The sequence below is a fragment of the Oncorhynchus clarkii genome, chromosome 1, assembly GCF_045791955.1.
Source record: "Oncorhynchus clarkii lewisi isolate Uvic-CL-2024 chromosome 1, UVic_Ocla_1.0, whole genome shotgun sequence".
Classification (NCBI taxonomy): domain Eukaryota; kingdom Metazoa; phylum Chordata; class Actinopteri; order Salmoniformes; family Salmonidae; genus Oncorhynchus; species Oncorhynchus clarkii.
The window spans coordinates 61,837,068-61,852,418 of record NC_092147.1 but is presented as its reverse complement, the minus strand read 5'-3'; the positions used below and the strand labels follow the sequence as shown (position 1 = coordinate 61,852,418).

The following is a 15,351-nucleotide window of genomic DNA, read 5'->3' as shown; positions in this document are numbered from 1 at the left end:
CCGACTGAACCATGTTTCCGTGAAACAGAGTATGTTACAATCCCTGAAGGAAGTTCTCGCCCTGTGCTCATCTATCTTTTTACCCATAGACTGAACATTAGCGAGTAATATACTCGGAAGCGGTGGATGCGTGCCTCCTGAGTCAGACTAGAAGTCTACTTCGAATACCTCTTCTCCGGCGGTGATGTGTTCGATCAGCCTCTGGAATCAGTTCAATTGCCCTGGGAGGTATGAAGAAGGTATTCAATTCGGGAAAGTCATATTCCCGGTCGTAATGCTGGTGAGTTACCAGCGCTCTGATATGCAAAAGTTATTTCCGGATGTATGTAATAACACAAAAAATGCCCTGGGCTAATAATGTAAAAAATAACACGCAAAAAAACAAAATACTGCAAAGTTGCTTAGGAGCTAGAAGCAGAGCTGCCCTATCTGTCGGCGCCATCTTTTAATTGTTTAAAATCACATGATGCACACCAATGAAACATTCGCCATCGCCTTCGCCATCTTTTTTCCCACAAAACATAGAAATGCACCATTTTCACATATGTTGATGGTGGGGTGGTGCTGGAGATGATAATGAAGTTTACAATTTTAGAAATGCCCCAATAAGTGTCACACCCTGATCTGTTTCACCTGTCTTTGTGCTTGTCTCCACCCCTCTCCAGGTGTCGCCCATCTTCCCCATTATCACCAATGTATTTCTACCTCTGGTCACTGTTTGTCTGTTGCCAGTTTGTCTTGTCTTGTCAGGTCTTACCAGCGTGTTTTCCCATCTCCCTGCTTTCTCAAGTTTTGTTTCCTAGTTTCCCCATTCTGCCTGTCCTGACCCCGAGCCTGCCTGCTGTTCTGTACCTTATTGTCACTGCCCTAAACATCTGTGGCTATAGCTGTCTACATCTGGGTCTTATCCTGAGTTCTGATATTAAGAGGGAGAAATATTCCTACAAGTCACAAAAGATCAGATTTAATTTCTGCCTGTTTTTGCTCAGGACAAAGGGTCTTCCTACAAGGAAATTAATAATATGGAAAATATTTTTGAAAAATACAATCCTCCTAAATGTAATTTTTCTGTTAAAATAATGCAACAAAATCTATTATTTTCGACTATAAAATGTTTTAGTTTCCCTGCCGGACAAGGTTTGTCCCGACTTTCAAGAATCTCTGAGGTACAATGGGTGTGTATGGTTATTCTCACTTTTAATAATGGCTAGAGAGTTTATATGAATTATACATCTAGGACAGTATGACTAGCATGGATGGATGAGTAGATAAAAAGGTCTACCAGGGTTTAGAATTAACATTCTGTACATTGAACTCCTTTATGTTATCAAGTGATGTAAAGGAGCATGAGTGGAAGGCGCCATACTGTTCGGAACATTTGAATTATTTATGTAATAACATTTATTTTTGGTCTAATAGGTCTCCACTGCAGAGGTGTTTCATCAACCCTGAGATTATCTCCATGGTGATGCACATGTTCTCTTTCCAGTGCGATGTAAGGGTCAATGATGAACTTGATGGGGTCACCTGTCTCCAAGAACAATACCATAGCAACAAGTTCATGATGCAAATGAGATTATTTTATGCCTCATAGACCCTTCAACATCAACTCATCCTTCAACAAATACATCAAATATACTGAACAAATATATAAATGCAACATGCAACAATTTCATTCATTTTACTGATTTTTAAAGTTCATATGAGGGAATCAGTTAAACTATGGATTTAACATGACTGGGAATATGGATATGTTGGTCACAGATACCTTTAAAAAATGGTCCTCACAATGGACCTCAGGATCTGGTCACAGTATTTTTGTGCATTCATATTGTCATCGATAAAATGCTTATGCCTGCCTATACCATAACCCCACTGCCATCATAGGTCACTCTGTTCAGAACGTTGACATCAGCAAATCGCTCGCCCATACAACACCATATACGTGGTCTGCGGTTGTATGGACGGTTGGATGTACTGCCAAATTCTCTAAAACGACGTTGGAGGCGACTTATGGTAGAGAAATTAACATTAAATTCTCTGGTAACAGCTCTGGTGGACATTCCTGCAGTCATCATGCCAATTGCAAGCTCCCTCAAAACTTGAGAAATCTGTGCCATTGTGTTTTGTGGCAAAATTGCACATTTTAGTGTGGTCTTTTATTATCGCCAGCACAAGTGGCACCTGTGTAATGATCATGCTGTTTAATCAGCTTCTTGATAGGCTCCACCTCTCAGGCGGATGGATTTTCTTGGCAAAGGGGAAATGCTCACTAAATTAGAGAGATAAGATTTTTGTGTTAATGGAAAATATCTGGGATCTTTTATTTAATCTCATGAAACACGGGACCAATACTTTACGTGTTGCGTTTATATTTTTGTTCAGTATAAATAATCTACGGTTTCATCCTACGGTTTCATCCTCTCAACTCCAATCATAATGTTAGCCACCATGATCATCACTTTTTCCTTCTCTTCCTCTTTCCCCCACGAAGACAATATTTACATAATCAAATATCATTCCAGCTGTCATCCCTCCTTAGGGTACAAGAGTAATGTGGCATTGCCAGCTGTTTCCAGAAGAACAACCACACTGGAGTAGAGAGGTTATTGGCACACTGGCCACACACTGGCCACACAGTATGCTTGTGTGGCCGCCAAGAGCTTTTACAAAGAACGATACTTCCACAATTGTTTATAAATTGAGGTTTCTAAAATTAAGGTGACTGGAATCTTTTCAGAAATAACCTGAGGGGAGTGTGACTTTCCTAAAATAGACAAATAAGAAAGATCATTTTATTAGACTTTTTTAATCACCAAGTTTGTGTCGCTTTCCACTGATTTTTACCTACATTATATTATTTTACTATACATTATAACTACCATTCAAAAGTTTGGGGTCACTTAGAAATGCACGTTTTTTGTCCAATAAAATAAAATTGATCCGAAATACAGTGTAGACATGGTTAATGTTGTAAATTACTATTGTAGCTGGAAACGGCTGACTTTTAACGGAATATCTACATAGGCGTACAGAGGCCCATTATCAGCAACCATCACGCCCGTGGTCCAATGGCACATTGTGTAAGCTAATCCAAGGTCATCATTTTAAAAGGCTAATTGATCATTAGATAACCCTTTTGCAAATATGTTAGCACAGCTAAAAACTGTTGTTCTGATTAAAGAAGCAATAAAACGGAGCCTTCTTTAGTCTAGTTGAGTATCCGTAGCATCAGCATTTGTGGGTTCGATTTCAGGCTCGAAATGGCCAGAAACAAATAACTTTCTTCTGAAACTCATTAGTCTATTCTTGTTCTGAGAAATGAAGGCTATTCCATGCGAGAAATTGACAAGAAACTGAAGATGCACAACTGAACAAGAGGACAAGTACATTAGTGTCTAGCTTGAGAAACAGACGCCTCACAAGTCCTCAACTGGCAGCTTCATTAAATAGTACCAGCAAAACACCAGTCTCAACGTCAACAGTGAAGAGGCAACTCTGTGATGCTGGCCTTCTAGGCAGAGTTGCAAAGAAAAAGTCATATCACAGACTGGCCAATAAAAATAAAAGATTAAGATGGGCAAAATAACACAGACGCTGGACAGAGGAACTCTGCCTAGAAGGCCAGCATCCCGGAGTCGCCTCTCCACTGTTGACGTTGAGACTGGTGTTTTGTGGGTACTATTTAATGAAGCTGCCAGTTGAGGACTTGTGAGGCGTCTACCATTTAAACTTTTGAATGGTAGTACACAAAGAGAGAGAGAGCGAGAGAGAGAGAGAGAGATAGCGATAGAGAGAGACACAGAGAGACACAGAGACAGAGAGAGAGTGAGTGGGAGATACAGAAACAGGTTGAAGTTTATTGTCATGAATCTTGCCCTGTAGGCAAAACTGAGCAATTTCCGCTAGATGGGCCAGCTGCAAGTCAAAATCGTCTATATCATAAACATTTATGAATGCAAAAACTAGGGTCAGGCATTAGGGTTAGCAGTGTGGTTAAGGTTAAATACCCATACCAGTAGAAACACCAGTAGAAATTCCACTTTTTGACTGAGATCCAAACAGTTATTCTCTGTAGCCTACACTTTGGTTTCCACTAGATAAAACAGCCAATAAGTAACAATTGGACACGTTGTGGCTGTTAACTTGTGACGACGCTACACTTGGCCACCTTGCCATGGAGCAAATTAAAATAGGGGGTGCAAACTAATATTCTTGCACCTCTCATTTTTTTTACCAGCAGATTATCATAATCCATTGGATAGTTTGTAAAGTTTACTTATTTTTGAGCTAGTCTTCATAAAGAAAACACATTACCATTTAATAAATGGTCAAATTGTGTGATATGATTGTATTTTAGAATCCCGCTCCCCCCGTCACCCCAAGATGAATGGTTTTGACCACTAACGTTTGAGGCTAATTCGTTTTGCATGGCCCTGTGCCCAAGGTGTCAGAGCAGTTTACCAATCACTGTACCTGTACACAGCCCATCTGTAAATAGCACACCCAACTACCTCATCCCCATATTGTTATTTAATTTAATTTTGCCCCCTAGTATCTCTACTTGCACATCATCATCTGTACATCTATCACTCCAGTGTTAATGCTAAATTGTCATTTTTTGCCACTATGGCCTATTTATTGCCTTACCTCGCTAATCTTACTACATTTGCACACACTGTGTACAGATTTTCCTATTGTGTTATTTACTGTACGTTTGCTTATCCCATGTGTAACTCTGTATCGTTGTTGTTGTCTCGTTGCTTTGCTTTATCTTGGCCAAGTCGCAGTTGTTAACGAGAAGTTGTTCTCAACATGCCTACCTGGTTAAATAAAGAGGAAATAAAACATTTAAAAAAATGTTTGCAGGGTTTGCACATTTTTGACAATTCCATTGATTCTAAAGAATCAGTGTAGCACTGGGTAATGGGCCGTGCAAAACAAACTTGCCCATTGCTTCAATACACACTCCAAACCATTCAATAGTTAGGCTATCCATATTACCAGAGCTTATATTCGTTCTATTTCTATGGCAGATTCCCTTTCTCAATTTAGATAATGCATTGATATACTGTATAGCTGCACAATTTAGATAATGCATTGATATATAGGTGTGTAATTTAGATAATGCATTGATATATAGCTGCACAATTTAGATAGTATATTGATATACAGTATAGCTGTGCAATTTAGAAATTACATTGATATATAGCTGCACAATTTAGATAATGCACAGATATTTGCTAGCTAGCTTGCTGAAATGATAACAGAGAGAACGAAGAATATAGCTATTTGATCATGTCTGTGTGCGTTTCCAAATATGAATGACGTCTGGAATCCGACACTGTTTCAATGGAATTGTAAAATGGCAAGAGTCAGACAAATCTCAACCCTCAACATGTCAACAGCTCGTATGCCTGTCTTAACTGAAATGGTGTTCACATAACTTTCATTAGCTTGCTAAGGTTAGCATGCTAGCTAGTTACACTGACAGCTGTCAGTCAGTGGCCTATATATTGTTATTTCTCTGCTAAATGTGAAAATCACCACAACGTTCCCACCCCCAATTCCTGAATATGTATTACCAGCCTGCGTCAGTCTTCGAGGTGAAGCATAAACAAGACATTTTGTTGTAGGACAGGAATTACTCTAAATATATTGCGGCAACTTCCTCTAAGGTGGGCCTTTAAGGTGAGGGTTAGGTTAAAAAATCTGATTTTATGACTTTGTGACTGTGGCAGCTAATGACCACTCTGCAGAGCATGCCTCCATGTCACGCCCTGACCTTAGAGAGCCTTTTTATTTCTCTATTTGGTTAGGTCGGGGTGTGATTTGGGTGGGCATTCTAGTTTTTTTATTTCTTTGTTGGCCGGGTATAGTTCCCGATCAGAGGCAGCTGCAGCTATCGTTGTCTCTGATTTGGGATCATACTTAGACAACTTTTTTTCCAACTTTAGTTTGTGAGATCTTGTTTTCGTGTAGTGCCTGTGAGCACTGCAGTCGTCACGTTTCGTTTGGCTGTTTATTGTTTTTGTTGGCGAGTGTCATTTTAATAAACACGTGGAACTCTATGCACGCTGCGCCTTGGTCCGCTCATTTCAACGAGCGTGACACTCCGGTGCATGAGTCAGGACAAGAAATGCCCCAACCTGCAATTCAGAAAGAAAGAGAGCGATGGTTGCGGAACGAAGACAGATCAGAAAGAGCTATAAGAGATATAAGTGGAACAGACTGTTGACGAAGCAGCAGAAGGCCTGTCACTCCTGTAGAGAAGAGAGGCGCACGTCCTTATTGCCAGACTGCTCATGCATTATTTAACCACACACCGCCACCAGTCACGGCAACATTTTTACAATACCATAGAGCCCAGTGCTTGGAGCACACTGAAGCACACTGTGCCACACACAAATAGAGCACAAAGGAAACTGACATAAAGAGAAAGTGATGGCGCAGGGGGTGAACAAACGGACCCACGTTGTACCCGCCTAGCTGGCCTTTTAAGTTGATATAGCCGTTCATTGGGAACATGGTAATGTCATGTAAGTGACATTGGTTTAGATGCTAAATGTAATGACTGTAGTGTAACACACGATTGATGCCTCTGTACACACTCTTCTCTCTTGCGTGGCAGGAACAAAAGAACCATGTCTGTCATGTGTAGAATGAAAACAACAAGGGACTAAGACTACGACCGTTGCAAAGGCGCACTGTTTCAAACTCAATAACATACACAAAAACATCCACACTGACAAGCTGAGATAAGAGTTGTACTGTACCTGCGAAAGCCACCTGTCAGAGCCAGCATAGAATCGGGTGCGATCCAATGGGCAGTCTCTTCAATGATGCTTCTAAGAGCTTTGGCCTCGGCTTTACTGACAGACTTGGAGATGTCCCTGTAATACAGGAAACCTGAGGGGAAAGTATAAAAAGCACTATGAGCTGTCTATCTGAAATGGACAATAGTTACAGTAGCATTAGCATTGTGGACTATATATAGGGTTGCAAAGGCAGGGAATATTCACAGTAACTTTCAAAATGTACCAGTAATTTACCTGTCATTTTTCATATGAAAACTAGAATCACAAATCTTTAAAACATTTTCCTAAGTATAACCCATAAACTTTGTGAATATTGTAGCTTTTTAATATGAAGATTACGGCATGAAATATATTGTATATGTTTAAAACGTTCTGTTTCAAACTGATTATGTTGCACGGCACAATAATGTGCAAATAAAATGTGTCATGCATGCGGATGCATTTAACAATATACACTGAAGTGCTAAAGCCCTAAAAAGAGTGGGAATATCAGCTAATTGATGTTCAAGGAGTACACGCTAAAAAAATGTTGTTGGGGGGGGTTCTTTGTCAGGGGTCAGAGTGACATAATACGTGTAACAATTGTTTTGCATTTCAAGAAGGGTTCTTTATTGCTGTGATGGTTGTGAAGAACCATCCTGTTCTTTCCCTCTACACCATGTTTTCCTTTATGCCATGAAATTCTACACTGTTAAAAAGTTCCTGTAGTTTTACAGTACACTACAGTCTACCGGTTGCGGTGAAAGTACAGTAAACAACAACAAGTTCCTGAATTCTGTGTATTTGTGCCAAGCGTCAGTGGAAGTGTTGTACCAGTTTAAGTGGTTGATGATTATTTTGTCAAAGGTTGAGCATGTCTTTTAACACTGTCAGTTCTGCTGTATTTGTAAGAGAATGTGATAAAGAGCCCCACTGTCCTTTTACTGCAGTGGGCTAAATCAGGGTCATACAAAGTATTATCTGGTCAAACATATGGTTTTGGGCTTTAAAAAAAGAAGACACCTGTATCATCCCAGAGTTGAAAAGTATTACATTTTGAGTTTGCGTCCCAATATTACACTTTAAATACTTAACAGAAGACTGAAATATAACAAAACAGTTTGACATGGAAACACCAGATTTTTTGACAGGTTTAAAAAAAATCATGTTTACCAAGAAATGTTTACAAATATGAATAACATTCCACCCATGAGGCCAGAAGGTCATTTGACAGCAGGAAAGTACTACTAAGCATTCTTTCTGGTTTGACAACAAACTGACCATCCTGCCACACCATCGGGTAAGTGAGGCTGCCACAAATCAGCCACAGAAAGTTACTGTGAAGTTTAGAATAGCTACAGTACCTACAGAAAGTGTTCATACATTTTGATTTATTCCACATTTTGTTCTGTTACAGCCTGAATTCAAAATGGCTTAAATGCATGTTTTTCCTCACCCATTTACTCACAATGATAAAATGTATTTATATATTTTTTACAAATGTATTGAATATCAAATACATAAGTAGTCACACCCCTGAGTCAATACATGTTAGAATCACCTATGGCAGCAAATACAGCTGTGAGTCTTTCTGGGTAAGTCTCTAAGCTTTGTACACCTGGATTGTACAATATTTGCACATTATTCTTTTTTAAATTCTTCAAGCTCTGTCACGTTAGCTGCTGATCATTACTAGAGAGCCATTTTCAAGTCTTGCCATAGATTTTCAAACCAATTTAAGTCAAAACTGTAACTAGACCACTCAGGAACAATCCATGTCATCTTGGTGAGCAAAACCAGGGTATATTTAGCCTTGTGTTTTAGGTTATTGTCCTGTTGAAAGGTATGTTTGTCTCCCAGTGTCTGTTGGAAAGTTTTCCTCTATGATTTTGCCTGTGCTTAGCTTTCTTCAGTTTCTTTTTATAACCAAAAACTCCCTAGTCCTTGCCGATGACAAGCATACCCATAACATGATGCAGACACCATTTGCCCCAAACAGTACTCTTTGTATTAAGGACATAAAGTTTTAAGAAATTGCCACTTTTCTGCAGTTTTACTTTAGTGCCTTATTGCAACAGGATACATGTTTTGGAATACTGTATTTTATTCTGTACATAGTTCCTTCTTCTAACTCTGTCATTTTGGTTAGTATTGTGGAGTAACTACAATGTTGTTGATCCCTACTCCTAAGTGTTGTCCTATCACAGCCAATAAAATATGTAACTGTTTTAAAGTCACCAACGACCTCATCCCTGAGCACTGTCCTTCCTCTCTGGCAACTGAGTTAGGAGGGACGTCTGTATCTTTGTAGTGACTGGGTGTATTGATATACCATCCAAAGTGTAATTAATAACTTCACCATACTCAAAGGGATATTCAATGTCTGCTTTTTTATTCTTACCAATCTGCCAATAGGTGCCCTTCTTTTCGAGACATTGGAAAACCTCCCTGGTCTTTGTGGTTAAATCTGTGTTGGAAATTCACTAGTCGACTGAGGAACCTTACAGATAATTGTATGTGTGGGGTACAGCAATGAGGTAGTCACACAAAAATCCTGTTAAACCATGTTATTGCACATAAAGTTAGTTCATGCAACTTTAATGACTTTTTAAGCACATTTTTACTCCTGATTTTATTTAAGCTTGCCATAACAAAGGGATTGAATACTTATTGACTCAAGACATTTCAAATTTTCATTTATTATTAATTTGAAAATCCTTCTAAAAACATAATTCCACTTTGACAATATGGGGTATTGTGTGTAGGCCAGTGATCTCAATTGAATCCATTTTAAATTCAGACTGTAACTCAACAAAATGTGGAAGAAGTCAACATTGCAAAAAATCTGACACAGACTCTGTCTCGACCTTTACATCTTTACTGAAAACTCATCTCTCCAGTAGGTCCTATGATTGACTGTAGTCTGGCCCAACGGTGTGAAGGTGAACGGCAAGCCTCTGGGGTGACGAACCACCATTGCTGTCTCTGGCTGGCCGGCTCCCCTTTCTCCACTGGGATTCTCTGCCTCTGACCCTATTACTGGGGAGTCACTGGCTTACTAATGCTCTTCCATGCCGTCTCTAGGAGGGGTGTGTCACGTCGTGCCAGGCTTTTTCGTTATACTTCACTTGAGTGGGTTGAGTCACTTACGTGATCTTCCTGTCTGGTTTTGCGTCCCCTCCAGCTTGTGCCGTGGAGGAGATCTTCGTGGGCTGTTCTCAACCTTGGCTCAGAGTAGTACTGTAAGTTGGTGGTCTGTTGATTTTCCTTTAGTGGTGTGGGGGCTGTTCTTTGGCAATAGTATTAATACTGTGCTTTGGCTATGCTGCAATAGTCTATATACCCGGGGGCTAGGATCAGTCTGTTCTATCTGGTGAAATTCTCCTGTCTTATCTGGTGTTCTGTGTGAACTTAACTTGTTATGGCTGCAATCCCACTACCGGGATCGATATGACAACTACCAGTGAAAATAGAGGGCGCCAAATTCAAACCACAGAAATCTCATAATTACAATTCCTAAAACATACGTGTCTTATATCATTTTAAAGTTAATCTTGTTGTTAATCCCACCAAAGTGTCCGAATTCAAATAGGCTTTTCAGCGAAAGCACTACAAATGATTATGTTAGGTCTCCACCAAACCACAATAAGCACAGCCATTTTCCAGCGAAATATAGCAGTCACAAAAAGCAGAAATAGAGATAAAATTAATCACTAACCTTGAATTAGCTTCATCAGATGACACTCATGTTACACAATACATGCATGTTTTGTTTGATAAAGCTCATATTTATATAAAAAAAATCTGAGTTTACATTGGCGCATTACATTGACTAGTTCCAAAAACATCAAGTGATTTTGCATAGCCACATTGTTTCAACAGAAATACTCATAAATGTAGATGATAATACAAGTTATACACATGGAATTATAGATATACCTCTCCTTAACGCAACCACTGTGTCATATTTCAAAAAAACATTACGGAAAAAGCAACCCATGCAATAATCTGAGACGGAGCTCAGAACAATAGCCAAATTAGCCGCCATGTTGGAGTCAACAGAAACCAGAAAATACATGATAAATGTTTCCTTATCTTTGATGAACTTCATCAGAATGCAGTCCTAGGAATCCCAGGTCCCCTATAAACGCTTGATTTGTTCGAAAATGTCCATTATTTATGTCCAATTAGCTACTTTGGTTAGCGCGTTTGGTAAACAATTTCAAAGTCCCAAAGCGCGTCCACTATAACATGACGAAATGTCCAAAAGTTCCGTAACAGTCAGTAGAAACATGTCAAACGATGTACTGAATCAATCTTTAGAATGGTGACTATCTCCTGTCTCATTCGAACCCCTTCACATTAGATGTTGACATCTAGTGGAAGGCGTAGGAAGTGAAAACTCATCCATATCTCGCTGTAATTTCAATGAGAGCTTGGTTGAAAAACTGCCACCCCCAGAAAAAATCCAAACAGGAAGTGGAATTTCTCAGGTTTTTGCCTGCAATATGAGTTCTGTTATACTCACAGACATAATTCAAACAGTTTGTTTTCAGAGTGTTTTCTATCCAATAATAATAATAATATGCAGATATTAGCTCTATATTAGCACTATGACTGAGGAGCAGGCCATTTACTATGGGCAACTCTCATCTAAGCTACTCAATACTGCCCCTGCAGCCATAAGAAGTTAAGTACGCTCCCTCTAATTCTCTTTCTGTCTTCCATCTCTCTCTCGCTCTCGCTGTCTCTCCCCACCCTGAGAACCTGAGCCCTAGGACCATGCCTCAGAACTACCTGGCCAGATGACTCCTTGCTGTCCCCGTCCCCAGTCCACCTGGTCGTGCTGCTGATCCAGGTTCTGCTGTTTTGCCGGCGACTATGGAACCCTGACTTGTTCATCGGACGTGCTACCTTGTCCCGTACCTGCTGTTTTTGACCCTCTCTCTCTCTCCCTCTCTCTCTCCCTTTCTCTCTCTCTCCCTCTCTCTCCCTCCATACAGCACCTGCTTTCTTGACCTCTGAATGCTCGGCTATGAAAAGCCAACTGATATTTGCTCCTGAGGTGCTGACCTGTTGTACATTTTACAACCACTATGAGTATTATTTGACCCTGCTGGTCATCTATGAACAGTTGAACATCTTGAAGAACGCCTCTGGCCTTAATGGCCATGTACTCTTATAATCTCCACCCAGCACAGCCAGAAGAGGATTGGCCACCCCTCAGGGCCCGGTTCCTCTCTAGGTTTCTTTCTTGGTTCCTGCCTTTTATAAGGAGTTTTTCCTAGCCACCATGCTTCTACATCTGCATTGCTTGCTGTTTGAGGTTTTAGGCTGGGATTATGTATAAGCACTTTGTGAGATCTGCTGATGCAAAAAGGGCTTATAAATAAATACAATTGATTGATGATTTGTTGAATACTTTCTGAAGGTAGTGTACTTGCAGCAAACTCACAGTACATTATTAAAAAATAAACACAAACTTCCTTGTGACCAACTGCCATTAAGTTAATCGCAAAATGCACAGTAACCTCAACCTCTTAAAGGACCGTACCCTTTAAAAAAAAATCTAACTAAACTGATATACCCAAATCTAACTGCCTGTAGCTCAGGATCTGAAGCAAAGATATGCATGTTCTTGATACCATTTGAAAGGAAACACGTTGAAGTTTGTGGAAGGGGTTCAAACTACCAGTTCCTACATTTTAATAATATAAAAATGGGATTTTATCAAACAAAACTATGCTACATGTTATCTCTGGGACCCTCAGGATGACAAATCAGAGAAAGATTACTGAATGTAAGTACATTATTTACCTTCAGCGGTGAATGTATCAAACCAGTTGCCTTAATAAAAGTGTTTTGTTGTTGTGCACTCTCCTCAAACAATAGCATGGTATTTTTTCATTGTAATAGCTACTGAAAATTGGACACTGCAGTTAATTTAAGCTTTCTGCCCATATAAGACATGTCTATGTCACAGACAGTTGGCTGTTTTTTATAAAGTCATTCTAGTCACATTAGCGCACGTTAGCAACAACTGTCCCGGTGTCGAGGTTCAGTGCAGCCCTTGATTTTTACAAGCTATTACAAAGATTGCAGAACTGGGAGTAGAGAAATTAGTTGCTCAAACTTTATCAATATAATGTTAATTCCACTTAAATTGGTACAACGCTTCCACTAATGGTTGGCACAAATTAAACATATTTTAGACCATGCCTGTAAATATGCTAATGAGTGCAGTAATGATTGTATCTTATATTGAACATATTGGGTAGAAAAATGTCCCTATATATTAGATTTTACACACATTTACCCATAAAGATACCGACCCGTACCATGTGAGTACCTAACAGTGTGTGCCATAAGCGCATCTGAGGTATCCTATAAGTATAACTGTAGAGCCTGTTATTGGTTCTACCTGGAACCAGATGGTTCTTCATGAGATAGTTCTAAATGGAACCCCATTGGGACAAATGACAGAAACTCTATTGGTTCTAATATTTTTACAAATTTCTATTATACCTACAGACTCGGGGGTGTACAGGAAATTCAGGTCAATAGCAACTGAGAGGTTGTGAGTTCAAATCCCAAGTGAGGATTACTTCCAGGTTATCAGAATACAGAAGGATACTGTCCCTTACAGCAAAAATACCTTAATCCAACTCTGAAAATACAGTTGCTTTTTGAATATTTACCATATTTTCACTGCAACCAGTAGCCGGAAAATTTTCAACAGTGTAATAAAGAACCCTCTGGTTCTAACAATGTAATGAAGAACCATACAAATAGTTATACAAATGGTTATTTATAAAAAAACGAAACAAAAAGCTTCTCCACAGCCCAAAAAAGGGTTACCCTACAGCGACAAAATGAAGAACCCTTTCTTTGTACTAACTACCCTCTCTTCTGAGAGTATACAGGTATAACTCACAATTCATGTGACACTAAGGAATATGCTATTTTATCTCGCCTGACCTGCCCTATTATACTCGCCTCTCTATCTTTCTCCTCCACTCTCCCAAGTTGGCAGTCATGGGTATTTCATATAAGAACTTTGAAGTATTGCTAAGAAAAAGTTGCTATTCTAGGTTGCTCTTTCACATAAACTACTCTAAAGCGATAGAGAATGCTAAACCTCTCTTAACCCTAAAATGGACTATGACCTAATGGAAGCTCAAAAACTATCGCTTTCAATTCATGTAATACAAAATGCAATTTTCTCTCCCCTGATTTACACTGCCCTCTCTCCTCGCCTCTCATCTCTATGTTTCAAGTTTTATTAGTCGTATGTACAGGATACACACGGTACACACCGTCCAACAAAAATGCTTACTTCCAACAGTCTTGCCTTGGTACTGCAGCTGAATTGACGCCCGGCCCAGAAAGATAATTTCCATAAATGGCCACATAGAGTCAGAGTAGAAATAAAGTCAGATTAGAAAATTCCTAATAAGACACTTTAGTCATCACCTTTGTGCACAAAACATTTATTGAATTTTTCAAATAATTTTCGCTGAGGCCGATTTTGTTTTCCATCACTCACAGCCATATTCATCCAATGCCTGACATGTTTTTGGGTGACGTGATGACGTCTTTGCAGCTCACACCGCTTGCTGTGCACAGAGTGCTAGTGTGCATGTGATGTTGGACCCGGATATAGACAGTCCATGTATCGGCGTATGCGAACGTGAGTAGACTACCTAGAAAACATTTTGGAATCAGTCTCCAGTTCTTTATACCTCAACAATAAAAACAAATTAAAGATAAGAATACGAACATAAACTAAATGTCTCGGTAGAATATAATAAACATTTTAGCATACAGTAAGTATAATAAAGGAACGCACAATTTATAGTCCAATATTTACACTGGTTTTTGGTGTAAATTGTGCAGCTGCTGTGATGTGTGTGTAGCATGATTGTTTATATACAGTGTGTGTGTGTGTGTGTGTGTGTGTGTGTGTGTGTGTGTGTGTGTGTGTGTGTGTGTGTGTGTGTGTGTGTGTGTGTGTGTGTGTGTGTGTGTGAGTGTGTGTGTGTGTGTGTTTGTAGAGAGTCAGTGCAGGTGGTCAGCTAGTTACCATGTACAGAATAGACTTTGATCATATGACTCCAGTGCTAGCCTCTCTACACTGGCTTCCTGTTAAGGTTAGGGCTGATTTTAAGGTTTTATTGCTAACCTACAAAGCATTACATGGGCTTGCTCCTACCTATTTTTCTGATTTGGTCCTGTCGTACATACCTACACGTAAGCTACGGTCACAAGACGCAGGAGGAGGAAGGGCTTTCTCCTATAGAGCTCAATTTTTATGGAATGGTCTGCCTATCCATGTGAGAGACACAGACTCAGTCTCAACCTTTAAGTATTTATTGAAGACTCATCTCTTCAGTAGGTCCTATGATTGAGTGTAGTCTGGCCATGGGGTGTGAAGGTGAACGGAAAGGCACTGGAGCGGCCAACTGCCCTTGCTATCTCTGCCTGGCCAGTTACCCTCTCTCCACTGGGATTCTCTGCATCTAGCCCTATTACGGGGGCTCTGGCTTACTGGTGC

The 15,351-nt window shown here is 39.7% G+C and overlaps 1 protein-coding gene across 1 annotated transcript in view; it reads right to left on the bottom strand.

The window, feature by feature from the left end:
* Positions 1 to 15,351, bottom strand: part of LOC139407487 (DNA nucleotidylexotransferase-like) — a 138,336-nt gene that overhangs the window by 62,516 nt on the left and 60,469 nt on the right. Inside the window, exon 7 of the mRNA XM_071151314.1 lies at positions 6,777 to 6,909. Within this exon, the coding sequence (XP_071007415.1) occupies positions 6,777 to 6,909 (133 nt within the window). The remainder of the gene's footprint in view (positions 1 to 6,776; positions 6,910 to 15,351) is intronic.